Source organism: Oncorhynchus clarkii, chromosome 17, assembly GCF_045791955.1.
Source record: "Oncorhynchus clarkii lewisi isolate Uvic-CL-2024 chromosome 17, UVic_Ocla_1.0, whole genome shotgun sequence".
Taxonomy (NCBI): Eukaryota; Metazoa; Chordata; class Actinopteri; order Salmoniformes; family Salmonidae; genus Oncorhynchus; species Oncorhynchus clarkii.
Genome location: NC_092163.1, coordinates 5,342,596 through 5,369,906, shown reverse-complemented (window position 1 = coordinate 5,369,906; position 27,311 = coordinate 5,342,596). Strand labels below are relative to the sequence as shown.

Genomic DNA, 27,311 nt, shown 5'->3' with positions numbered 1-27,311 from the left:
AATGTAACGTCTCGGTCTTCTACCTCCCTAATCTACAAGGTCAGTAGACTAGACATAAACAATTATCTGGTTAACTTCTCCTGAACTCTGCGATCGACCATAAACAAAACAAACGTTTCTACAATGAATCAGGTGAGTTTATTATATAACGGGGGTGAAGCCTCCCTCAACTACAGGTCTAGGATCAGCGTGTGCTCTCTCCAATCCTAACTATTAGTGTGTTTATTATATAACGGGGGTGAAGCCTCCCTTATAACTACAGGTCTAGGATCAGCGTGCGCTCTCTCCAATCCTAACTATTAGTGTGTTTATTATATAACGGGGGTGAAGCCTCCCTTAACTACAGGTCTAGGATCAGCGTGCGCTCTCTCCAATCCTAACTATTAGTGTGTTTATTATATAACGGGGGTGAAGCCTCCCTTAACTACAGGTCTAGGATCAGCGTGCGCTCGCCCAATCCTAACTATTAGTGTGTTTATTATATAACGGGGGTGAAGCCTCCCTTAACTAGCCTTACAGGTCTAGGATCAGCGTGCGCTCTCCCAATCCTAACTATTAGTGTGTTTATTATATAACGGGGGTGAAGCCTCCCTTAACTACAGGTCTAGGATCAGCGTGCGCTCTCTCCAATCCTAACTATTAGTGTGTTTATTATATAACGGGGGTGAAGCCTCCCTTAACTACAGGTCTAGGATCAGCGTGCTCTCTCTCCAATCCTAACTATTAGTGTGTTTATTATATAACGGGGGTGAAGCCTCCCTTAACTACAGGTCTAGGATCAGCGTGCGCTCTCTCCAATCCTAACTATTAGTGTGTTTATTATATAACGGGGGTGAAGCCTCCCTTAACTACAGGTCCAGGATCAGCGTGCGCTCTCTCCAATCCTAACTATTAGTGTGTTTATTATATAACGAGGGTGAAGCCTCCCTTAACTACAGGTCTAGGATCAGCGTGCGCTCTCCCAATCCTAACTATTAGTGTGTTTATTATATAACGGGGGTGAAGCCTCCCTTAACTAGCCTTACAGGTCTAGGATCAGCGTGCGCTCTCTCCAATCCTAACTATTAGTGTGTTTATTATATAACGGGGGTGAAGCCTCCCTTAACTAGCCTTACAGGTCTAGGATCAGCGTGCGCTCTCCCAATCCTAACTATTAGTGTGTTTATTATATAACGGGGGTGAAGCCTCCCTTAACTACAGGTCCAGGATCAGCGTGCGCTCTCCCAATCCTAACTATTAGTGTGTTTATTATATAACGGGGGTGAAGCCTCCCTTAACTAGCCTTACAGGTCTAGGATCAGCGTGCGCTCTCCCAATCCTAACTATTAGTGTGTTTATTATATAACGGGGGTGAAGCCTCCCTTAACTACAGGTCTAGGATCAGCGTAAGATCTCCCAATCCTAACTATTAGTGTGTTTATTATATAACGGGGGTGAAGCCTCCCTTAACTACAGGTCTAGGATCAGCGTAAGATCTCCCAATCCTAACTATTAGTGTGTTTATTATATAACGGGGGTGAAGCCTCCCTTAACTACAGGTCTAGGATCAGCGTAAGATCTCCCAATCCTAACTATTAGTGTGTTTATTATATAACGGGGGTGAAGCCTCCCTTAACTACAGGTCTAGGATCAGCGTGCGCTCTCCCAATCCTAACTATTAGTGTGTTTATTATATAACGGGGGTGAAGCCTCCCTTAACTAGCCTTACAGGTCTAGGATCAGCGTGCGCTCTCTCCAATCCTAACTATTAGTGTGTTTATTATATAACGGGGGTGAAGCCTCCCTTAACTAGACTTACAGGTCTAGGATCAGCGTGCGCTCTCCCAATCCTAACTATTAGTGTGTTTATTACATAACGGGGGTGAAGCCTCCCTTAACTACAGGTCTAGGATCAGCGTGCGCTCTCTCCAATCCTAACTATTAGTGTGTTTATTATATAACGGGGGTGAAGCCTCCCTTAACTACAGGTCTAGGATCAGCGTGCGCTCTCTCCAATCCTAACTATTAGTGTGTTTATTATATAACGGGGGTGAAGCCTCCCTTAACTACAGGTCTAGGATCAGCGTGCGCTCTCCCAATCCTAACTATTAGTGTGTTTATTATATAACGAGGGTGAAGCCTCCCTTAACTAGCCTTACAGGTCTAGGATCAGCGTGTGCTCTCCCAATCCTAACTATTAGTGTGTTTATTATATAACGGGGGTGAAGCCTCCCTTAACTAGCCTTACAGGTCTAGGATCAGCGTGCGCTCTCTCCAATCCTAACTATTAGTGTGTTTATTATATAACGGGGGTGAAGCCTCCCTTAACTAGCCTTACAGGTCTAGGATCAGCGTGCGCTCTCTCCAATCCTAACTATTAGTGTGTTTATTATATAACGGGGGTGAAGCCTCCCTTAACTAGCCTTACAGGTCTAGGATCAGCGTGCGCTCTCTCCAATCCTAACTATTAGTGTGTTTATTATATAACGAGGGTGAAGCCTCCCTTAACTACAGGTCTAGGATCAGCGTGCGCTCTCTCCAATCCTAACCTTAACTATTAGGATGTTTATATATAACGGGGTGAAGCCTCCCTTAACTAGCCTTACAGGTCTAGGATCAGCGTGCGCTCTCCCAATCCTAACTATTAGTGTGTTTATTATATAACGGGGGTGAAGCCTCCCTTAACTAACCTTACAGGTCTAGGATCAGCGTGCGCTCTCCCAATCCTAACTATTAGTGTGTTTATTATATAACGGGGTGAAGCCTCCCTTAACTACAGGTCTAGGATCAGCGTGCGCTCTCTCCAATCCTAACTATTAGTGTGTTTATTATATAACGGGGGTGAAGCCTCCCTTAACTAGCCTTACAGGTCTAGGATCAGCGTGCGCTCTCCCAATCCTAACCTTAACTATTAGGGTGTTTTTATATAACGGGGTGAAGCCTCCCTTAACTAGCCTTACAGGTCTAGGATCAGCGTGCGCTCTCTCCAATCCTAACTATTAGTGTGTTTATTATATAACGGGGGTGAACCCTCCCTTAACTAGCCTTACAGGTCTAGGATCAGCGTGCGCTCTCCCAATCCTAACTATTAGTGTGTTTATTATATAACGGGGGTGAAGCCTCCCTTAACTAGCCTTACAGGTCTAGGATCAGCGTGTGCTCTCCCAATCCTAACTATTAGTGTGTTTATTATATAACGAGGGTGAAGCCTCCCTTAACTAGCCTTACAGGTCTAGGATCAGCGTGCGCTCTCCCAATCCTAACTATTAGTGTGTTTATTATATAACGGGGGTGAAGCCTCCCTTAACTAGCCTTACAGGTCTAGGATCAGCGTGTGCTCTCCCAATCCTAACTATTAGTGTGTTTATTATATAACGAGGGTGAAGCCTCCCTTAACTAGCCTTACAGGTCTAGGATCAGCGTGCGCTCTCTCCAATCCTAACTATTAGTGTGTTTATTATATAACGGGGGTGAAGCCTCCCTTAACTAGCCTTACAGGTCTAGGATCAGCGTGTGCTCTCCCAATCCTAACTATTAGTGTGTTTATTATATAACGAGGGTGAAGCCTCCCTTAACTAGCCTGACAGGTCTAGGATCAGCGTGCGCTCTCCCAATCCTAACTTTTAGTGTGTTTATTATATAACGGGGGTGAAGCCTCCCTTAACTAGCCTTACAGGTCTAGGATCAGCGTGTGCTCTCCCAATCCTAACTATTAGTGTGTTTATTATATAACGAGGGTGAAGCCTCCCTTAACTAGCCTTACAGGTCTAGGATCAGCGTGTGCTCTCCCAATCCTAACTATTAGTGTGTTTATTATATAACGGGGGTGAAGCCTCCCTTAACTAGCCTTACAGGTCTAGGATCAGCGTGCGCTCTCTCCAATCCTAACTATTAGTGTGTTTATTATATAACGGGGGTGAAGCCTCCCTTAACTAGCCTTACAGGTCTAGGATCAGCGTGTGCTCTCCCAATCCTAACTATTAGTGTGTTTATTATATAACGAGGGTGAAGCCTCCCTTAACTAGCCTTACAGGTCTAGGATCAGCGTGTGCTCTCCCAATCCTAACTATTAGTGTGTTTATTATATAACGGGGGTGAAGCCTCCCTTAACTAGCCTTACAGGTCTAGGATCAGCGTGCGCTCTCTCCAATCCTAACTATTAGTGTGTTTATTATATAACGGGGGTGAAGCCTCCCTTAACTAGCCTTACAGGTCTAGGATCAGCGTGCGCTCTCTCCAATCCTAACTATTAGTGTGTTTATTATATAACGGGGGTGAAGCCTCCCTTAACTAGCCTTACAGGTCTAGGATCAGCGTGCGCTCTCTCCAATCCTAACTATTAGTGTGTTTATTATATAACGGGGGTGAAGCCTCCCTTAACTAGCCTTACAGGTCTAGGATCAGCGTGCGCTCTCTCCAATCCTAACTATTAGTGTGTTTATTATATAACGGGGGTGAAGCCTCCCTTAACTAGCCTTACAGGTCTAGGATCAGCGTGCGCTCTCTCCAATCCTAACTATTAGTGTGTTTATTATATAACGGGGGTGAAGCCTCCCTTAACTAGCCTTACAGGTCTAGGATCAGCGTGCGCTCTCTCCAATCCTAACTATTAGTGTGTTTATTATATAACGAGGGTGAAGCCTCCCTTAACTAGCCTTACAGGTCTAGGATCAGCGTGTGCTCTCCCAATCCTAACTATTAGTGTGTTTATTATATAACGGGGGTGAAGCCTCCCTTAACTAGCCTTACAGGTCTAGGATCAGCGTGCGCTCTCTCCAATCCTAACTATTAGTGTGTTTATTATATAACGGGGGTGAAGCCTCCCTTAACTAGCCTTACAGGTCTAGGATCAGCGTGCGCTCTCTCCAATCCTAACTATTAGTGTGTTTATTATATAACGGGGGTGAAGCCTCCCTTAACTAGCCTTACAGGTCTAGGATCAGCGTGCGCTCTCTCCAATCCTAACTATTAGTGTGTTTATTATATAACGGGGGTGAAGCCTCCCTTAACTAGCCTTACAGGTCTAGGATCAGCGTGTGCTCTCCCAATCCTAACTATTAGTGTGTTTATTATATAACGAGGGTGAAGCCTCCCTTAACTAGCCTTACAGGTCTAGGATCAGCGTGTGCTCTCCCAATCCTAACTATTAGTGTGTTTATTATATAACGAGGGTGAAGCCTCCCTTAACTAGCCTTACAGGTCTAGGATCAGCATGCGCTCTCCCAATCCTAACTATTAGTGTGTTTATTATATAACGGGGGTGAAGCCTCCCTTAACTAGCCTTACAGGTCTAGGATCAGCGTGTGCTCTCCCAATCCTAACTATTAGTGTGTTTATTATATAACGAGGGTGAAGCCTCCCTTAACTAGCCTTACAGGTCTAGGATCAGCGTGCGCTCTCTCCAATCCTAACTATTAGTGTGTTTATTATATAACGGGGGTGAAGCCTCCCTTAACTAGCCTTACAGGTCTAGGATCAGCGTGTGCTCTCCCAATCCTAACTATTAGTGTGTTTATTATATAACGAGGGTGAAGCCTCCCTTAACTAGCCTTACAGGTCTAGGATCAGCGTGCGCTCTCCCAATCCTAACTTTTAGTGTGTTTATTATATAACGGGGGTGAAGCCTCCCTTAACTAGCCTTACAGGTCTAGGATCAGCGTGTGCTCTCCCAATCCTAACTATTAGTGTGTTTATTATATAACGAGGGTGAAGCCTCCCTTAACTAGCCTTACAGGTCTAGGATCAGCGTGTGCTCTCCCAATCCTAACTATTAGTGTGTTTATTATATAACGGGGGTGAAGCCTCCCTTAACTAGCCTTACAGGTCTAGGATCAGCGTGCGCTCTCTCCAATCCTAACTATTAGTGTGTTTATTATATAACGGGGGTGAAGCCTCCCTTAACTAGCCTTACAGGTCTAGGATCAGCGTGCGCTCTCTCCAATCCTAACTATTAGTGTGTTTATTATATAACGGGGGTGAAGCCTCCCTTAACTAGCCTTACAGGTCTAGGATCAGCGTGTGCTCTCCCAATCCTAACTATTAGTGTGTTTATTATATAACGAGGGTGAAGCCTCCCTTAACTAGCCTTACAGGTCTAGGATCAGCGTGCGCTCTCCCAATCCTAACTTTTAGTGTGTTTATTATATAACGGGGGTGAAGCCTCCCTTAACTAGCCTTACAGGTCTAGGATCAGCGTGTGCTCTCCCAATCCTAACTATTAGTGTGTTTATTATATAACGAGGGTGAAGCCTCCCTTAACTAGCCTTACAGGTCTAGGATCAGCGTGTGCTCTCCCAATCCTAACTATTAGTGTGTTTATTATATAACGGGGGTGAAGCCTCCCTTAACTAGCCTTACAGGTCTAGGATCAGCGTGCGCTCTCTCCAATCCTAACTATTAGTGTGTTTATTATATAACGGGGGTGAAGCCTCCCTTAACTAGCCTTACAGGTCTAGGATCAGCGTGCGCTCTCTCCAATCCTAACTATTAGTGTGTTTATTATATAACGGGGGTGAAGCCTCCCTTAACTAGCCTTACAGGTCTAGGATCAGCGTGCGCTCTCTCCAATCCTAACTATTAGTGTGTTTATTATATAACGGGGGTGAAGCCTCCCTTAACTAGCCTTACAGGTCTAGGATCAGCGTGCGCTTTCTCCAATCCTAACTATTAGTGTGTTTATTATATAACGGGGGTGAAGCCTCCCTTAACTAGCCTTACAGGTCTAGGATCAGCGTGCGCTCTCTCCAATCCTAACTATTAGTGTGTTTATTATATAACGAGGGTGAAGCCTCCCTTAACTAGCCTTACAGGTCTAGGATCAGCGTGAGCTCTCCCAATCCTAACTATTAGTGTGTTTATTATATAACGGGGGTGAAGCCTCCCTTAACTAGCCTTACAGGTCTAGGATCAGCGTGCGCTCTCTCCAATCCTAACTATTAGTGTGTTTATTATATAACGGGGGTGAAGCCTCCCTTAACTAGCCTTACAGGTCTAGGATCAGCGTGCGCTCTCTCCAATCCTAACTATTAGTGTGTTTATTATATAACGGGGGTGAAGCCTCCCTTAACTAGCCTTACAGGTCTAGGGTCAGCGTGTGCTCTCCCAATCCTAACTATTAGTGTGTTTATTATATAACGAGGGTGAAGCCTCCCTTAACTAGCCTTACAGGTCTAGGATCAGCGTGCGCTCTCCCAATCCTAACTTTTAGTGTGTTTATTATATAACGGGGGTGAAGCCTCCCTTAACTAGCCTTACAGGTCTAGGATCAGCGTGTGCTCTCCCAATCCTAACTATTAGTGTGTTTATTATATAACGAGGGTGAAGCCTCCCTTAACTAGCCTTACAGGTCTAGGATCAGCGTGCGCTCTCCCAATCCTAACTTTTAGTGTGTTTATTATATAACGGGGGTGAAGCCTCCCTTAACTAGCCTTACAGGTCTAGGATCAGCGTGTGCTCTCCCAATCCTAACTATTAGTGTGTTTATTATATAACGAGGGTGAAGCCTCCCTTAACTAGCCTTACAGGTCTAGGATCAGCGTGTGCTCTCCCAATCCTAACTATTAGTGTGTTTATTATATAACGGGGGTGAAGCCTCCCTTAACTAGCCTTACAGGTCTAGGATCAGCGTGCGCTCTCTCCAATCCTAACTATTAGTGTGTTTATTATATAACGGGGGTGAAGCCTCCCTTAACTAGCCTTACAGGTCTAGGATCAGCGTGCGCTCTCTCCAATCCTAACTATTAGTGTGTTTATTATATAACGGGGGTGAAGCCTCCCTTAACTAGCCTTACAGGTCTAGGATCAGCGTGCGCTCTCTCCAATCCTAACTATTAGTGTGTTTATTATATAACGGGGGTGAAGCCTCCCTTAACTAGCCTTACAGGTCTAGGATCAGCGTGCGCTTTCTCCAATCCTAACTATTAGTGTGTTTATTATATAACGGGGGTGAAGCCTCCCTTAACTAGCCTTACAGGTCTAGGATCAGCGTGCGCTCTCTCCAATCCTAACTATTAGTGTGTTTATTATATAACGAGGGTGAAGCCTCCCTTAACTAGCCTTACAGGTCTAGGATCAGCGTGAGCTCTCCCAATCCTAACTATTAGTGTGTTTATTATATAACGGGGGTGAAGCCTCCCTTAACTAGCCTTACAGGTCTAGGATCAGCGTGCGCTCTCTCCAATCCTAACTATTAGTGTGTTTATTATATAACGGGGGTGAAGCCTCCCTTAACTAGCCTTACAGGTCTAGGATCAGCGTGCGCTCTCTCCAATCCTAACTATTAGTGTGTTTATTATATAACGGGGGTGAAGCCTCCCTTAACTAGCCTTACAGGTCTAGGGTCAGCGTGTGCTCTCCCAATCCTAACTATTAGTGTGTTTATTATATAACGAGGGTGAAGCCTCCCTTAACTAGCCTTACAGGTCTAGGATCAGCGTGCGCTCTCCCAATCCTAACTTTTAGTGTGTTTATTATATAACGGGGGTGAAGCCTCCCTTAACTAGCCTTACAGGTCTAGGATCAGCGTGTGCTCTCCCAATCCTAACTATTAGTGTGTTTATTATATAACGAGGGTGAAGCCTCCCTTAACTAGCCTTACAGGTCTAGGATCAGCGTGTGCTCTCCCAATCCTAACTATTAGTGTGTTTATTATATAATGGGGGTGAAGCCTCCCTTAACTAGCCTTACAGGTCTAGGATCAGCGTGCGCTCTCTCCAATCCTAACTATTAGTGTGTTTATTATATGACGGGGGTGAAGCCTCCCTTAACTAGCCTTACAGGTCTAGGATCAGCGTGCGCTCTCTCCAATCCTAACTATTAGTGTGTTTATTATATAACGGGGGTGAAGCCTCCCTTAACTAGCCTTACAGGTCTAGGATCAGCGTGCGCTCTCTCCAATCCTAACTATTAGTGTGTTTATTATATAACGGGGGTGAAGCCTCCCTTAACTAGCCTTACAGGTCTAGGATCAGCGTGCGCTCTCTCCAATCCTAACTATTAGTGTGTTTATTATATAACGGGGGTGAAGCCTCCCTTAACTAGCCTTACAGGTCTAGGATCAGCGTGCGCTCTCTCCAATCCTAACTATTAGTGTGTTTATTATATAACGGGGGTGAAGCCTCCCTTAACTAGCCTTACAGGTCTAGGATCAGCGTGCGCTCTCTCCAATCCTAACTATTAGTGTGTTTATTATATAACGAGGGTGAAGCCTCCCTTAACTAGCCTTACAGGTCTAGGATCAGCGTGTGCTCTCCCAATCCTAACTATTAGTGTGTTTATTATATAACGGGGGTGAAGCCTCCCTTAACTAGCCTTACAGGTCTAGGATCAGCGTGCGCTCTCTCCAATCCTAACTATTAGTGTGTTTATTATATAACGAGGGTGAAGCCTCCCTTAACTAGCCTTACAGGTCTAGGATCAGCGTGAGCTCTCCCAATCCTAACTATTAGTGTGTTTATTATATAACGGGGGTGAAGCCTCCCTTAACTAGCCTTACAGGTCTAGGATCAGCGTGCGCTCTCTCCAATCCTAACTATTAGTGTGTTTATTATATAACGGGGGTGAAGCCTCCCTTAACTAGCCTTACAGGTCTAGGATCAGCGTGCGCTCTCTCCAATCCTAACTATTAGTGTGTTTATTATATAACGGGGGTGAAGCCTCCCTTAACTAGCCTTACAGGTCTAGGCTCAGCGTGTGCTCTCCCAATCCTAACTATTAGTGTGTTTATTATATAACGAGGGTGAAGCCTCCCTTAACTAGCCTTACAGGTCTAGGATCAGCGTGCGCTCTCCCAATCCTAACTTTTAGTGTGTTTATTATATAACGGGGGTGAAGCCTCCCTTAACTAGCCTTACAGGTCTAGGATCAGCGTGTGCTCTCCCAATCCTAACTATTAGTGTGTTTATTATATAACGAGGGTGAAGCCTCCCTTAACTAGCCTTACAGGTCTAGGATCAGCGTGTGCTCTCCCAATCCTAACTATTAGTGTGTTTATTATATAATGGGGGTGAAGCCTCCCTTAACTAGCCTTACAGGTCTAGGATCAGCGTGCGCTCTCTCCAATCCTAACTATTAGTGTGTTTATTATATAACGGGGGTGAAGCCTCCCTTAACTAGCCTTACAGGTCTAGGATCAGCGTGCGCTCTCTCCAATCCTAACTATTAGTGTGTTTATTATATAACGGGGGTGAAGCCTCCCTTAACTAGCCTTACAGGTCTAGGCTCAGCGTGTGCTCTCCCAATCCTAACTATTAGTGTGTTTATTATATAACGAGGGTGAAGCCTCCCTTAACTAGCCTTACAGGTCTAGGATCAGCGTGCGCTCTCCCAATCCTAACTTTTAGTGTGTTTATTATATAACGGGGGTGAAGCCTCCCTTAACTAGCCTTACAGGTCTAGGATCAGCGTGTGCTCTCCCAATCCTAACTATTAGTGTGTTTATTATATAACGAGGGTGAAGCCTCCCTTAACTAGCCTTACAGGTCTAGGATCAGCGTGTGCTCTCCCAATCCTAACTATTAGTGTGTTTATTATATAATGGGGGTGAAGCCTCCCTTAACTAGCCTTACAGGTCTAGGATCAGCGTGCGCTCTCTCCAATCCTAACTATTAGTGTGTTTATTATATAACGGGGGTGAAGCCTCCCTTAACTAGCCTTACAGGTCTAGGATCAGCGTGCGCTCTCTCCAATCCTAACTATTAGTGTGTTTATTATATAACGGGGGTGAAGCCTCCCTTAACTAGCCTTACAGGTCTAGGATCAGCGTGCGCTCTCTCCAATCCTAACTATTAGTGTGTTTATTATATAACGGGGGTGAAGCGTCCCTTAACTAGCCTTACAGGTCTAGGATCAGCGTGCGCTCTCTCCAATCCTAACTATTAGTGTGTTTATTATATAACGGGGGTGAAGCCTCCCTTAACTAGCCTTACAGGTCTAGGATCAGCGTGCGCTCTCTCCAATCCTAACTATTAGTGTGTTTATTATATAACGGGGGTGAAGCCTCCCTTAACTAGCCTTACAGGTCTAGGATCAGCGTGCGCTCTCTCCAATCCTAACTATTAGTGTGTTTATTATATAACGAGGGTGAAGCCTCCCTTAACTAGCCTTACAGGTCTAGGATCAGCGTGTGCTCTCCCAATCCTAACTATTAGTGTGTTTATTATATAACGGGGGTGAAGCCTCCCTTAACTAGCCTTACAGGTCTAGGATCAGCGTGCGCTCTCTCCAATCCTAACTATTAGTGTGTTTATTATATAACGGGGGTGAAGCCTCCCTTAACTAGCCTTACAGGTCTAGGATCAGCGTGCGCTCTCTCCAATCCTAACTATTAGTGTGTTTATTATATAACGGGGGTGAAGCCTCCCTTAACTAGCCTTACAGGTCTAGGATCAGCGTGCGCTCTCTCCAATCCTAACTATTAGTGTGTTTATTATATAACGGGGGTGAAGCCTCCCTTAACTAGCCTTACAGGTCTAGGATCAGCGTGTGCTCTCCCAATCCTAACTATTAGTGTGTTTATTATATAACGAGGGTGAAGCCTCCCTTAACTAGCCTTACAGGTCTAGGATCAGCGTGTGCTCTCCCAATCCTAACTATTAGTGTGTTTATTATATAACGAGGGTGAAGCCTCCCTTAACTAGCCTTACAGGTCTAGGATCAGCGTGTGCTCTCCCAATCCTAACTATTAGTGTGTTTATTATATAACGAGGGTGAAGCCTCCCTTAACTAGCCTTACAGGTCTAGGATCAGCGTGCGCTCTCCCAATCCTAACTATTAGTGTGTTTATTATATAACGGGGGTGAAGCCTCCCTTAACTAGCCTTACAGGTCTAGGATCAGCGTGTGCTCTCCCAATCCTAACTATTAGTGTGTTTATTATATAACGAGGGTGAAGCCTCCCTTAACTAGCCTTACAGGTCTAGGATCAGCGTGCGCTCTCTCCAATCCTAACTATTAGTGTGTTTATTATATAACGGGGGTGAAGCCTCCCTTAACTAGCCTTACAGGTCTAGGATCAGCGTGTGCTCTCCCAATCCTAACTATTAGTGTGTTTATTATATAACGAGGGTGAAGCCTCCCTTAACTAGCCTTACAGGTCTAGGATCAGCGTGCGCTCTCCCAATCCTAACTTTTAGTGTGTTTATTATATAACGAGGGTGAAGCCTCCCTTAACTAGCCTTACAGGTCTAGGATCAGCGTGTGCTCTCCCAATCCTAACTATTAGTGTGTTTATTATATAACGGGGGTGAAGCCTCCCTTAACTAGCCTTACAGGTCTAGGATCAGCGTGCGCTCTCTCCAATCCTAACTATTAGTGTGTTTATTATATAACGGGGGTGAAGCCTCCCTTAACTAGCCTTACAGGTCTAGGATCAGCGTGCGCTCTCTCCAATCCTAACTATTAGTGTGTTTATTATATAACGGGGGTGAAGCCTCCCTTAACTAGCCTTACAGGTCTAGGATCAGCGTGTGCTCTCCCAATCCTAACTATTAGTGTGTTTATTATATAACGAGGGTGAAGCCTCCCTTAACTAGCCTTACAGGTCTAGGATCAGCGTGCGCTCTCCCAATCCTAACTTTTAGTGTGTTTATTATATAACGGGGGTGAAGCCTCCCTTAACTAGCCTTACAGGTCTAGGATCAGCGTGTGCTCTCCCAATCCTAACTATTAGTGTGTTTATTATATAACGAGGGTGAAGCCTCCCTTAACTAGCCTTACAGGTCTAGGATCAGCGTGTGCTCTCCCAATCCTAACTATTAGTGTGTTTATTATATAACGGGGGTGAAGCCTCCCTTAACTAGCCTTACAGGTCTAGGATCAGCGTGCGCTCTCTCCAATCCTAACTATTAGTGTGTTTATTATATAACGGGGGTGAAGCCTCCCTTAACTAGCCTTACAGGTCTAGGATCAGCGTGCGCTCTCTCCAATCCTAACTATTAGTGTGTTTATTATATAACGGGGGTGAAGCCTCCCTTAACTAGCCTTACAGGTCTAGGATCAGCGTGCGCTCTCTCCAATCCTAACTATTAGTGTGTTTATTATATAACGGGGGTGAAGCCTCCCTTAACTAGCCTTACAGGTCTAGGATCAGCGTGCGCTTTCTCCAATCCTAACTATTAGTGTGTTTATTATATAACGGGGGTGAAGCCTCCCTTAACTAGCCTTACAGGTCTAGGATCAGCGTGCGCTCTCTCCAATCCTAACTATTAGTGTGTTTATTATATAACGGGGGTGAAGCCTCCCTTAACTAGCCTTACAGGTCTAGGATCAGCGTGCGCTCTCTCCAATCCTAACTATTAGTGTGTTTATTATATAACGGGGGTGAAGCCTCCCTTAACTAGCCTTACAGGTCTAGGATCAGCGTGCGCTCTCTCCAATCCTAACTATTAGTGTGTTTATTATATAACGAGGGTGAAGCCTCCCTTAACTAGCCTTACAGGTCTAGGATCAGCGTGTGCTCTCCCAATCCTAACTATTAGTGTGTTTATTATATAACGGGGGTGAAGCCTCCCTTAACTAGCCTTACAGGTCTAGGATCAGCGTGCGCTCTCTCCAATCCTAACTATTAGTGTGTTTATTATATAACGGGGGTGAAGCCTCCCTTAACTAGCCTTACAGGTCTAGGATCAGCGTGCGCTCTCTCCAATCCTAACTATTAGTGTGTTTATTATATAACGGGGGTGAAGCCTCCCTTAACTAGCCTTACAGGTCTAGGCTCAGCGTGTGCTCTCCCAATCCTAACTATTAGTGTGTTTATTATATAACGAGGGTGAAGCCTCCCTTAACTAGCCTTACAGGTCTAGGATCAGCGTGCGCTCTCCCAATCCTAACTTTTAGTGTGTTTATTATATAACGGGGGTGAAGCCTCCCTTAACTAGCCTTACAGGTCTAGGATCAGCGTGTGCTCTCCCAATCCTAACTATTAGTGTGTTTATTATATAACGAGGGTGAAGCCTCCCTTAACTAGCCTTACAGGTCTAGGATCAGCGTGTGCTCTCCCAATCCTAACTATTAGTGTGTTTATTATATAATGGGGGTGAAGCCTCCCTTAACTAGCCTTACAGGTCTAGGATCAGCGTGCGCTCTCTCCAATCCTAACTATTAGTGTGTTTATTATATAACGGGGGTGAAGCCTCCCTTAACTAGCCTTACAGGTCTAGGATCAGCGTGCGCTCTCTCCAATCCTAACTATTAGTGTGTTTATTATATAACGGGGGTGAAGCCTCCCTTAACTAGCCTTACAGGTCTAGGATCAGCGTGCGCTCTCTCCAATCCTAACTATTAGTGTGTTTATTATATAACGGGGGTGAAGCCTCCCTTAACTAGCCTTACAGGTCTAGGATCAGCGTGCGCTCTCTCCAATCCTAACTATTAGTGTGTTTATTATATAACGGGGGTGAAGCCTCCCTTAACTAGCCTTACAGGTCTAGGATCAGCGTGCGCTCTCCCAATCCTAACTATTAGTGTGTTTATTATATAACGGGGGTGAAGCCTCCCTTAACTACAGGTCTAGGATCAGCGTGCGCTCTCTCCAATCCTAACTATTAGTGTGTTTATTATATAACGGGGGTGAAGCCTCCCTTAACTACAGGTCTAGGATCAGCGTGCTCTCTCTCCAATCCTAACTATTAGTGTGTTTATTATATAACGGGGGTGAAGCCTCCCTTAACTACAGGTCTAGGATCAGCGTGCGCTCTCTCCAATCCTAACTATTAGTGTGTTTATTATATAACGGGGGTGAAGCCTCCCTTAACTACAGGTCCAGGATCAGCGTGCGCTCTCTCCAATCCTAACTATTAGTGTGTTTATTATATAACGAGGGTGAAGCCTCCCTTAACTACAGGTCTAGGATCAGCGTGCGCTCTCCCAATCCTAACTATTAGTGTGTTTATTATATAACGGGGGTGAAGCCTCCCTTAACTAGCCTTACAGGTCTAGGATCAGCGTGCGCTCTCTCCAATCCTAACTATTAGTGTGTTTATTATATAACGGGGGTGAAGCCTCCCTTAACTAGCCTTACAGGTCTAGGATCAGCGTGCGCTCTCCCAATCCTAACTATTAGTGTGTTTATTATATAACGGGGGTGAAGCCTCCCTTAACTACAGGTCCAGGATCAGCGTGCGCTCTCCCAATCCTAACTATTAGTGTGTTTATTATATAACGGGGGTGAAGCCTCCCTTAACTAGCCTTACAGGTCTAGGATCAGCGTGCGCTCTCCCAATCCTAACTATTAGTGTGTTTATTATATAACGGGGGTGAAGCCTCCCTTAACTACAGGTCTAGGATCAGCGTAAGATCTCCCAATCCTAACTATTAGTGTGTTTATTATATAACGGGGGTGAAGCCTCCCTTAACTACAGGTCTAGGATCAGCGTAAGATCTCCCAATCCTAACTATTAGTGTGTTTATTATATAACGGGGGTGAAGCCTCCCTTAACTACAGGTCTAGGATCAGCGTAAGATCTCCCAATCCTAACTATTAGTGTGTTTATTATATAACGGGGGTGAAGCCTCCCTTAACTACAGGTCTAGGATCAGCGTGCGCTCTCCCAATCCTAACTATTAGTGTGTTTATTATATAACGGGGGTGAAGCCTCCCTTAACTAGCCTTACAGGTCTAGGATCAGCGTGCGCTCTCTCCAATCCTAACTATTAGTGTGTTTATTATATAACGGGGGTGAAGCCTCCCTTAACTAGACTTACAGGTCTAGGATCAGCGTGCGCTCTCCCAATCCTAACTATTAGTGTGTTTATTACATAACGGGGGTGAAGCCTCCCTTAACTACAGGTCTAGGATCAGCGTGCGCTCTCTCCAATCCTAACTATTAGTGTGTTTATTATATAACGGGGGTGAAGCCTCCCTTAACTACAGGTCTAGGATCAGCGTGCGCTCTCTCCAATCCTAACTATTAGTGTGTTTATTATATAACGGGGGTGAAGCCTCCCTTAACTACAGGTCTAGGATCAGCGTGCGCTCTCCCAATCCTAACTATTAGTGTGTTTATTATATAACGAGGGTGAAGCCTCCCTTAACTAGCCTTACAGGTCTAGGATCAGCGTGTGCTCTCCCAATCCTAACTATTAGTGTGTTTATTATATAACGGGGGTGAAGCCTCCCTTAACTAGCCTTACAGGTCTAGGATCAGCGTGCGCTCTCTCCAATCCTAACTATTAGTGTGTTTATTATATAACGGGGGTGAAGCCTCCCTTAACTAGCCTTACAGGTCTAGGATCAGCGTGCGCTCTCTCCAATCCTAACTATTAGTGTGTTTATTATATAACGGGGGTGAAGCCTCCCTTAACTAGCCTTACAGGTCTAGGATCAGCGTGCGCTCTCTCCAATCCTAACTATTAGTGTGTTTATTATATAACGAGGGTGAAGCCTCCCTTAACTACAGGTCTAGGATCAGCGTGCGCTCTCTCCAATCCTAACCTTAACTATTAGGATGTTTATATATAACGGGGTGAAGCCTCCCTTAACTAGCCTTACAGGTCTAGGATCAGCGTGCGCTCTCCCAATCCTAACTATTAGTGTGTTTATTATATAACGGGGGTGAAGCCTCCCTTAACTAACCTTACAGGTCTAGGATCAGCGTGCGCTCTCCCAATCCTAACTATTAGTGTGTTTATTATATAACGGGGTGAAGCCTCCCTTAACTACAGGTCTAGGATCAGCGTGCGCTCTCTCCAATCCTAACTATTAGTGTGTTTATTATATAACGGGGGTGAAGCCTCCCTTAACTAGCCTTACAGGTCTAGGATCAGCGTGCGCTCTCCCAATCCTAACCTTAACTATTAGGGTGTTTTTATATAACGAGGGTGAAGCCTCCCTTAACTAGCCTTACAGGTCTAGGATCAGCGTGTGCTCTCCCAATCCTAACTATTAGTGTGTTTATTATATAACGGGGGTGAAGCCTCCCTTAACTAGCCTTACAGGTCTAGGATCAGCGTGCGCTCTCTCCAATCCTAACTATTAGTGTGTTTATTATATAACGGGGGTGAAGCCTCCCTTAACTAGCCTTACAGGTCTAGGATCAGCGTGCGCTCTCTCCAATCCTAACTATTAGTGTGTTTATTATATAACGGGGGTGAAGCCTCCCTTAACTAGCCTTACAGGTCTAGGCTCAGCGTGTGCTCTCCCAATCCTAACTATTAGTGTGTTTATTATATAACGAGGGTGAAGCCTCCCTTAACTAGCCTTACAGGTCTAGGATCAGCGTGTGCTCTCCCAATCCTAACTTTTAGTGTGTTTATTATATAACGGGGGTGAAGCCTCCCTTAACTAGCCTTACAGGTCTAGGATCAGCGTGTGCTCTCCCAATCCTAACTATTAGTGTGTTTATTATATAACGAGGGTGAAGCCTCCCTTAACTAGCCTTACAGGTCTAGGATCAGCGTGTGCTCTCCCAATCCTAACTATTAGTGTGTTTATTATATAATGGGGGTGAAGCCTCCCTTAACTAGCCTTACAGGTCTAGGATCAGCGTGCGCTCTCTCCAATCCTAACTATTAGTGTGTTTATTATATAACGGGGGTGAAGCCTCCCTTAACTAGCCTTACAGGTCTAGGATCAGCGTGCGCTCTCTCCAATCCTAACTATTAGTGTGTTTATTATATAACGGGGGTGAAGCCTCCCTTAACTAGCCTTACAGGTCTAGGATCAGCGTGCGCTCTCTCCAATCCTAACTATTAGTGTGTTTATTATATAACGGGGGTGAAGCCTCCCTTAACTAGCCTTACAGGTCTAGGATCAGCGTGCGCTCTCTCCAATCCTAACTATTAGTGTGTTTATTATATAACGGGGGTGAAGCCTCCCTTAACTAGCCTTACAGGTCTAGGATCAGCGTGCGCTCTCCCAATCCTAACTATTAGTGTGTTTATTATATAACGGGGGTGAAGCCTCCCTTAACTACAGGTCTAGGATCAGCGTGCGCTCTCTCCAATCCTAACTATTAGTGTGTTTATTATATAACGGGGGTGAAGCCTCCCTTAACTACAGGTCTAGGATCAGCGTGCTCTCTCTCCAATCCTAACTATTAGTGTGTTTATTATATAACGGGGGTGAAGCCTCCCTTAACTACAGGTCTAGGATCAGCGTGCGCTCTCTCCAATCCTAACTATTAGTGTGTTTATTATATAACGGGGGTGAAGCCTCCCTTAACTACAGGTCCAGGATCAGCGTGCGCTCTCTCCAATCCTAACTATTAGTGTGTTTATTATATAACGAGGGTGAAGCCTCCCTTAACTACAGGTCTAGGATCAGCGTGCGCTCTCCCAATCCTAACTATTAGTGTGTTTATTATATAACGGGGGTGAAGCCTCCCTTAACTAGCCTTACAGGTCTAGGATCAGCGTGCGCTCTCTCCAATCCTAACTATTAGTGTGTTTATTATATAACGGGGGTGAAGCCTCCCTTAACTAGCCTTACAGGTCTAGGATCAGCGTGCGCTCTCCCAATCCTAACTATTAGTGTGTTTATTATATAACGGGGGTGAAGCCTCCCTTAACTACAGGTCCAGGATCAGCGTGCGCTCTCCCAATCCTAACTATTAGTGTGTTTATTATATAACGGGGGTGAAGCCTCCCTTAACTAGCCTTACAGGTCTAGGATCAGCGTGCGCTCTCCCAATCCTAACTATTAGTGTGTTTATTATATAACGGGGGTGAAGCCTCCCTTAACTACAGGTCTAGGATCAGCGTAAGATCTCCCAATCCTAACTATTAGTGTGTTTATTATATAACGGGGGTGAAGCCTCCCTTAACTACAGGTCTAGGATCAGCGTAAGATCTCCCAATCCTAACTATTAGTGTGTTTATTATATAACGGGGGTGAAGCCTCCCTTAACTACAGGTCTAGGATCAGCGTAAGATCTCCCAATCCTAACTATTAGTGTGTTTATTATATAACGGGGGTGAAGCCTCCCTTAACTACAGGTCTAGGATCAGCGTGCGCTCTCCCAATCCTAACTATTAGTGTGTTTATTATATAACGGGGGTGAAGCCTCCCTTAACTAGCCTTACAGGTCTAGGATCAGCGTGCGCTCTCTCCAATCCTAACTATTAGTGTGTTTATTATATAACGGGGGTGAAGCCTCCCTTAACTAGACTTACAGGTCTAGGATCAGCGTGCGCTCTCCCAATCCTAACTATTAGTGTGTTTATTACATAACGGGGGTGAAGCCTCCCTTAACTACAGGTCTAGGATCAGCGTGCGCTCTCTCCAATCCTAACTATTAGTGTGTTTATTATATAACGGGGGTGAAGCCTCCCTTAACTACAGGTCTAGGATCAGCGTGCGCTCTCTCCAATCCTAACTATTAGTGTGTTTATTATATAACGGGGGTGAAGCCTCCCTTAACTACAGGTCTAGGATCAGCGTGCGCTCTCCCAATCCTAACTATTAGTGTGTTTATTATATAACGAGGGTGAAGCCTCCCTTAACTAGCCTTACAGGTCTAGGATCAGCGTGTGCTCTCCCAATCCTAACTATTAGTGTGTTTATTATATAACGGGGGTGAAGCCTCCCTTAACTAGCCTTACAGGTCTAGGATCAGCGTGCGCTCTCTCCAATCCTAACTATTAGTGTGTTTATTATATAACGGGGGTGAAGCCTCCCTTAACTAGCCTTACAGGTCTAGGATCAGCGTGCGCTCTCTCCAATCCTAACTATTAGTGTGTTTATTATATAACGGGGGTGAAGCCTCCCTTAACTAGCCTTACAGGTCTAGGATCAGCGTGCGCTCTCTCCAATCCTAACTATTAGTGTGTTTATTATATAACGAGGGTGAAGCCTCCCTTAACTACAGGTCTAGGATCAGCGTGCGCTCTCTCCAATCCTAACCTTAACTATTAGGATGTTTATATATAACGGGGTGAAGCCTCCCTTAACTAGCCTTACAGGTCTAGGATCAGCGTGCGCTCTCCCAATCCTAACTATTAGTGTGTTTATTATATAACGGGGGTGAAGCCTCCCTTAACTAACCTTACAGGTCTAGGATCAGCGTGCGCTCTCCCAATCCTAACTATTAGTGTGTTTATTATATAACGGGGTGAAGCCTCCCTTAACTACAGGTCTAGGATCAGCGTGCGCTCTCTCCAATCCTAACTATTAGTGTGTTTATTATATAACGGGGGTGAAGCCTCCCTTAACTAGCCTTACAGGTCTAGGATCAGCGTGCGCTCTCCCAATCCTAACCTTAACTATTAGGGTGTTTTTATATAACGGGGTGAACCCTCCCTTAACTAGCCTTACAGGTCTAGGATCAGCGTGCGCTCTCCCAATCCTAACTATTAGTGTGTTTATTATATAACGGGGGTGAAGCCTCCCTTAACTAGCCTTACAGGTCTAGGATCAGCGTGTGCTCTCCCAATCCTAACTATTAGTGTGTTTATTATATAACGAGGGTGAAGCCTCCCTTAACTAGCCTTACAGGTCTAGGATCAGCGTGCGCTCTCCCAATCCTAACTATTAGTGTGTTTATTATATAACGGGGGTGAAGCCTCCCTTAACTAGCCTTACAGGTCTAGGATCAGCGTGTGCTCTCCCAATCCTAACTATTAGTGTGTTTATTATATAACGAGGGTGAAGCCTCCCTTAACTAGCCTTACAGGTCTAGGATCAGCGTGCGCTCTCTCCAATCCTAACTATTAGTGTGTTTATTATATAACGGGGGTGAAGCCTCCCTTAACTAGCCTTACAGGTCTAGGATCAGCGTGCGCTTTCTCCAATCCTAACTATTAGTGTGTTTATTATATAACGGGGGTGAAGCCTCCCTTAACTAGCCTTACAGGTCTAGGATCAGCGTGCGCTCTCTCCAATCCTAACTATTAGTGTGTTTATTATATAACGGGGGTGAAGCCTCCCTTAACTAGCCTTACAGGTCTAGGATCAGCGTGCGCTCTCTCCAATCCTAACTATTAGTGTGTTTATTATATAACGGGGGTGAAGCCTCCCTTAACTAGCCTTACAGGTCTAGGATCAGCGTGCGCTCTCTCCAATCCTAACTATTAGTGTGTTTATTATATAACGGGGGTGAAGCCTCCCTTAACTAGCCTTACAGGTCTAGGATCAGCGTGCGCTCTCCCAATCCTAACCTTAACTATTAGGGTGTTTTTATATAACGGGGTGAAGCCTCCCTTAACTAGTTAGGATTGGGAGAGCGCATGCTGATCCTACACCTGTAAGGCTAGTTAAGGGAGGCTTCACCCCCGTTATATAATAAACACACTAATAGTTAGGATTGGAAGCACGCACGCTGATCCTAGACCTGTAGTTGAGGGAGGCTTCACCCCCCGTTATATAATAAACACCCTAATAGTTAGGATTGGGAGATCTTACGCTGATCCTAGATCTTAAAATCTATTTTATTTTGGTACATGTTGCAGACGCCTACTGTAGCATATTATAATTGGTCTCTGGTATCCCTGACCTAGGGGGGAACAACACGAGGTCTGGGGTCTCTGGTATCCCTGACCTAGGGGGGAACAACACGAGGTCTGGGGTCTCTGGTATCCCTGACCTAGGGGGGACAGTGTTGGAGAATTTCCAGTACTATGGGGATTTTCCAGTATCTAGACTCTGTTCTCCCAGAAGTAGTGAGCAGAATCGACATCGGGTTAATGAATAGACCTGTATAAGCAGAATAAAGGCTGAGCTCTGGTGAATGAACTGGATCAACACAGAGTTAACCACCTAGACATGTAAAACAGAACGTAAGCAGAATCCATGGGAGTGTACAGAGCTGGGTCAACATGGAGTTGATCACCTAGACATGTAAAAACAACGTAAAACGAAAATGTGTACCTTTTTAATCTAGGCACCAAAAGCCATGTATCTGTAATAAGATGTGTTTGTACTAATCAAGTATTATGAAAGCACTTATATTAGGAAAGTATTTATGCAATAAATGTATTATTGTATTAATATTATGGCGTATACCAATACAATCTAGACTGAGCGAAGATCAGTCAGGTCTCAGATTAGATCATCATTGTGTTTTACCCTTCAGTGTTCTAACATGAGATCAGATCATCATTGTGTTTTACCCTTCAGTGTTCTAACATGAGATCAGATCTAAGATTAGATCATCATTGTGTTTTACCCTTCAGTGTTCTAACATGAGAACTTCACTACCCTCTTTTTTTGGATTTACAGGAAACACCTATCCCACCCCCCTCCTCCCTCCCCCTCCGACCCTCCTCCCCCTTCACCCTCCCGGGGGCCCCAGGTTGTGCCTCTCCCGGTAGCGCCTTACTGCAGGGTATGAAGAGGTTGTCTGTGCTGTTGGTGGACTGCAGGAAAACAACGGGGCTGAGTGGGTTTATGTTCTTACATACATTTATTTTGGGACACTCCCTAGATGTTCTTAATTACCATTCAATATAACGGGTCTGTCGTTGTTTCACAGGGGACAGCCGTAACCGTCGCTCTCTCAGTAGAAGAGTCATATCTGGGGAGGCTAACGAACATGATGCTGATGAGGCAGAGAACAGTCTCTCCAGATCAGAACACCTCAAACACCAGCAGAGAGTGGCAGGGAAGAAACCTCACCGCTGCTCTGACTGTGGAAAGAGTTTCACCTCGTCGGCAAAACTTAAAACACACCAGAGAATTCATACTGGAGAGAAACCTTATAGCTCTTCAGACTGCAGGATAAGTATTTTGCAACTAGGAAACTTAACAAAACACCAGCTGACCCACACAGGAGAGAAACCTTTTAGCTGTGATCAATGTGGGAGGAGATTCACGAAGTCAGGAGCCCTGACAATTCACCAACGAATACACACAGGAGCAAAACCGTTTCACTGCACAGACTGTGGGAAGAGTTTTGTTCAATTAGGCAACATGAAAATTCATCTGCGGACACACACACAAGAGAAGCCTTACCACTGCTCTGTCTGTGAGAAGAGCTTTTCAACATCACAGGGTAATAAGGCGCACCAGAGAACGCACACCGGAGAGAAGCCTTACCACTGCTCTGACTGTGGGAAGAGTTTTCTTCAATTAGGCAACCTGAAAATTCATCTGCGGACACACACACAAGAGAAGCCTTACCACTGCTCTGTCTGTGAGAAGAGCTTTTCAACATCACATGGTAATAAAGTGCACCAGAGAACGCACACCGGAGAGAAGCCTTACCACTGCTCTGACTGTGGGAAGAGTTTTGCTCATTCAAGAAATCTGATAAAGCACCAGCGCATACACACAGGAGAGAAACCTTACAGCTGTGATCAATGTGGGAAGAGATTTACTAGCTCAAATGACCTGATACAACACCATAGAATACACACTGGAGAGAAACCTTACCACTGTTTGGACTGTGGGAAGAGTTTTACTCAGGCAAGCAACCTGAAAACACACCAGCGCAGACACCTGGGCCAGAAGCTTCACCACTGTTCAGATTGTGGAAGTAACTTTTCAACATCAAGGGGTTTAGAGCTGCACCAGCGAACACACACAGGTGTGAAACCTTACTACTGCTTCAGCTGTAGTAAAAGTTTTGCTAGATTAGACGGACTGACAGTGCACCAGCGAACACACACAGGTGAGAAGCCTTTTAGCTGTGATCAGTGTGGAAAGGGATTTACTCAGGCAGCACACTTGACTGTACACCAGAGAACACACACTGGAGAGAAACCATACCACTGCTCAGACTGTGGAATAAGCTTTATTAATTCAAGTCACCTTAAGGTACATCAGAGAGTACACACAGGAGAGAAGCCTTATAACTGTGATGTATGTGGCAAAAGTTTTGTTACATCAGGAAGTCTGGCTACACACCTTCGAACCCACACAGGAGAGAAGCCTTACCATTGTACCGACTGTGGGACAAGCTTTGGCAAGTCAGACCATTTAAAAGTGCACCAGAGAACACACACAGGAGAGAAGCCTTACCATTGTGCCGACTGTGGGAAAAGCTTTGCTGGGTCAGGCAGTTTAAAGTCACACCGGAAAACACACACAGGAGAGAAGCCTTACCACTGCTCTGACTGCGGAATGGGCTTAACCACTTCAGGTGGACTTAAAATACACCGGAGAACACACACAGGAGAAAAACCATTCCACTGCTCTGACTGTGGGAAAAGATTTAATCAGTCTGGGGAGTTGGTTTTACACCAGCGAATACACACTGGCGAAAAGCCTTACCACTGCTCAGACTGTGGGCTGAGTTGTACTTCTTCAGGGGATTTAAAAGTGCACCTGCGAACACACACTGGAGAGAAGCCTTTTGGCTGTGATCAGTGTGGGAAGAGGTTCGCTCAGTCAGGAAGCCTGGCTGGACACAAGAGAACACACACTGGAGAGAAGCCTTTTGGCTGTGATCAGTGTGGGAAGAGGTTCAGTCAGTCAGGAACCCTGGCTGGACACAAGAGGAAACACCACACTGGTGGGTAACCTTTCCATTTATTTCATTTCATTATAGCTGAAACCAGTGAATGGTAGACTGTCGGAGAGAAGCCGTGCAGGGTGAGCTTTCTTAATGTGGCCATGCTTGGTGTAACAAGGGAACTTTAAATAACTGTCCATTTAATTACAATATTTTTTAACTAGGCAAGTCAGTTAAGAACAAATTCTTATTTTCAATGACGGCCTAGGAACAGTGGGTTAACTGTCTGTTCAGGGGTAGAACGACAGATTTGTACCTTGTCAGCTCGGGGGTTTGAACTTGCAACCTTCCGGCTACTAGTCCAACACTCTAACCACTAGGCTACTCTGCCGCCCCAATATGAGTGAAAAAGTCTGTGTTTGAATGGTGTGGGGGTATACCGGTCATTAAAATGATTCATGACATGTTAACAGTGGATTGGTCAGCTCAGAGAAAGCAGGGAGGCAGCTCCTCCCCCTCTCTCTGCAAGTTTCAGGCAAGTCTGTCCTTAGGGATAAGGCAAGGGTCCGTTTTGAAAATGTTCAACCCTGTCTACCATCCAACTCACCATGATCAAACCCTGTCCACCATCCAACTCACCATGATCAACCCTGTCCACCATCCAACTCACCATCACCATGGTCAACCCTGTCCACCATCCAACTCACCACGATCAACCCTGTCCACCATCCAACTCACCATGATCAACCCTGTCCACCATCCAACTCACCATGATCAACCCTGTCCACCATCCAACTCACCATGGTCAACCCTGTCTACCATCCAACTCACCATTGTCAACCCTGTCCACCATCCAACTCACCATCACCATGGTCAACCCTGTCCACCATCCAACTCACCATCACCATTGTCAACCCTGTCCACCATCCAACTCACCATCACCATGGTCAACCCTGTCCACCATCCAACTCACCATCACCATGATCAACCCTGTCTACCATCCAACTCACCATGGTCAACCCTGTCCCCCATCCAACTCACCATGGTCAACCCTGTCCCCCATCCAACTCACCATGGTCAACCCTGTCTACCCTCCAACTCACCATGATCAACCCTGTCCCCCATCCAACTCACCATTGTCAACCCTGTCCACTATCCAACTCAACATCACCGTGGTCAACCCTGTCTACCCTCCAACTCACCACGATCAACCCTGTCTACCCTCCAACTCACCATGGTCAACCCTGTCTACCATCCAACTCACCATCACCATTGTCAACCCTGTCCACCATCCAACTCAACATCACCGTGGTCAACCCTGTCTACCCTCCAACTCACCACGATCAACCCTGTCTACCCTCCAACTCACCATGGTCAACCCTGTCTACCATCCAACTCACCATCACCATGGTCAACCCTGTCTACCATCCAACTCACCATCACCATGGTCAACCCTGTCCACCATCCAACTCACCATCACCATGGTCAACCCTGTCCACCATCCAACTCACCATGGTCAACCCTGTCCACCATCCAACTCACCATGGTCAACCCTGTCCACCATCCAACTCACCATGATCAACCCTGTCCACCATCCAACTCACCATGATCAACCCTGTCCACCATCCAACTCACCATTATTAACCCTGTCTACCCTCCAACTCACCATGGTCAACCCTGTCTACCATCCAACTCACCATCACCATGGTCAACCCTGTCTACCATCCAACTCACCATCACCATGGTCAACCCTGTCCACCATCCAACTCACCATCACCATGATCAACCCTGTCCACCATCCAACTCACCATCATCATGGTCAACCCTGCATACCATCCAACTCACCATCACCATGATCAACCCTGTCCACCATCCAACTCACCATGGTCAACCCTGTCCACCATCCAACTCACCATGGTCAACCCTGTCCACCATCCAACTCACCATGGTCAACCCTGTCCACCATCCAACTCACCATGGTCAATCCTGTCTACCATCCAACTCACCATCACCATGGTCAACCCTGTCTACCCTCCAACTCACCATTATTAACCCTGTCTACCCTCCAACTCACCATGGTCAACCCTGTCTACCATCCAACTCACCATCACCATGGTCAACCCTGTCTACCATCCAACTCACCATCACCATGGTCAACCCTGTCCACCATCCAACTCACCATCACCATGGTCAACCCTGTCCACCATCCAACTCACCATGGTCAACCCTGTCCACCATCCAACTCACCATGGTCAACCCTGTCCACCATCCAACTCACCATGATCAACCCTGTCCACCATCCAACTCACCATGATCAACCCTGTCCACCATCCAACTCACCATTATTAACCCTGTCTACCCTCCAACTCACCATGGTCAACCCTGTCTACCATCCAACTCACCATCACCATGGTCAACCCTGTCTACCATCCAACTCACCATCACCATGGTCAACCCTGTCCACCATCCAACTCACCATCACCATGATCAACCCTGTCCACCATCCAACTCACCATCACCATGGTCAACCCTGCATACCATCCAACTCACCATCACCATGATCAACCCTGTCCACCATCCAACTCACCATGGTCAACCCTGTCCACCATCCAACTCACCATGGTCAACCCTGTCCACCATCCAACTCACCATGGTCAACCCTGTCCACCATCCAACTCACCATGGTCAATCCTGTCTACCATCCAACTCACCATCACCATGGTCAACCCTGTCTACCCTCCAACTCACCATTATTAACCCTGTCTACCCTCCAACTCACCATTATGAACCCTGTCCACCATCCATCTCACCATTATTAACCCTGTCCACCCTCCATCTCACCATTATTAACCCTGTCCACCCTCCATCTCACCATTATTAACCCTGTCCACCCTCCATGTCACCATTATTAACCCTGTCCACCCTCCATCTCACCATTATTAACCCTGTCCACCCTCCATCTCACCATTATTAACCCTGTCCACCATCCAACTCACCATTATTAACCCTG

The 27,311-nt window shown here is 45.7% G+C and overlaps 1 protein-coding gene across 1 annotated transcript; it reads left to right on the top strand.

The window, feature by feature from the left end:
* The first annotated feature begins 123 nt into the window (after nt 1–123).
* Nucleotides 124–24,484, top strand: LOC139370293 (zinc finger protein 850-like). Its single transcript, XM_071109684.1, has 3 exons — nt 124–132; nt 22,129–22,288; nt 22,382–24,484. Exons 1-3 carry the CDS (start codon nt 124–126, stop codon nt 24,367–24,369), a joined length of 2,157 nt encoding a protein of 718 aa, XP_070965785.1. The 3' UTR covers nt 24,370–24,484.
* The last annotated feature ends 2,827 nt before the right edge of the window (nt 24,485–27,311 follow it).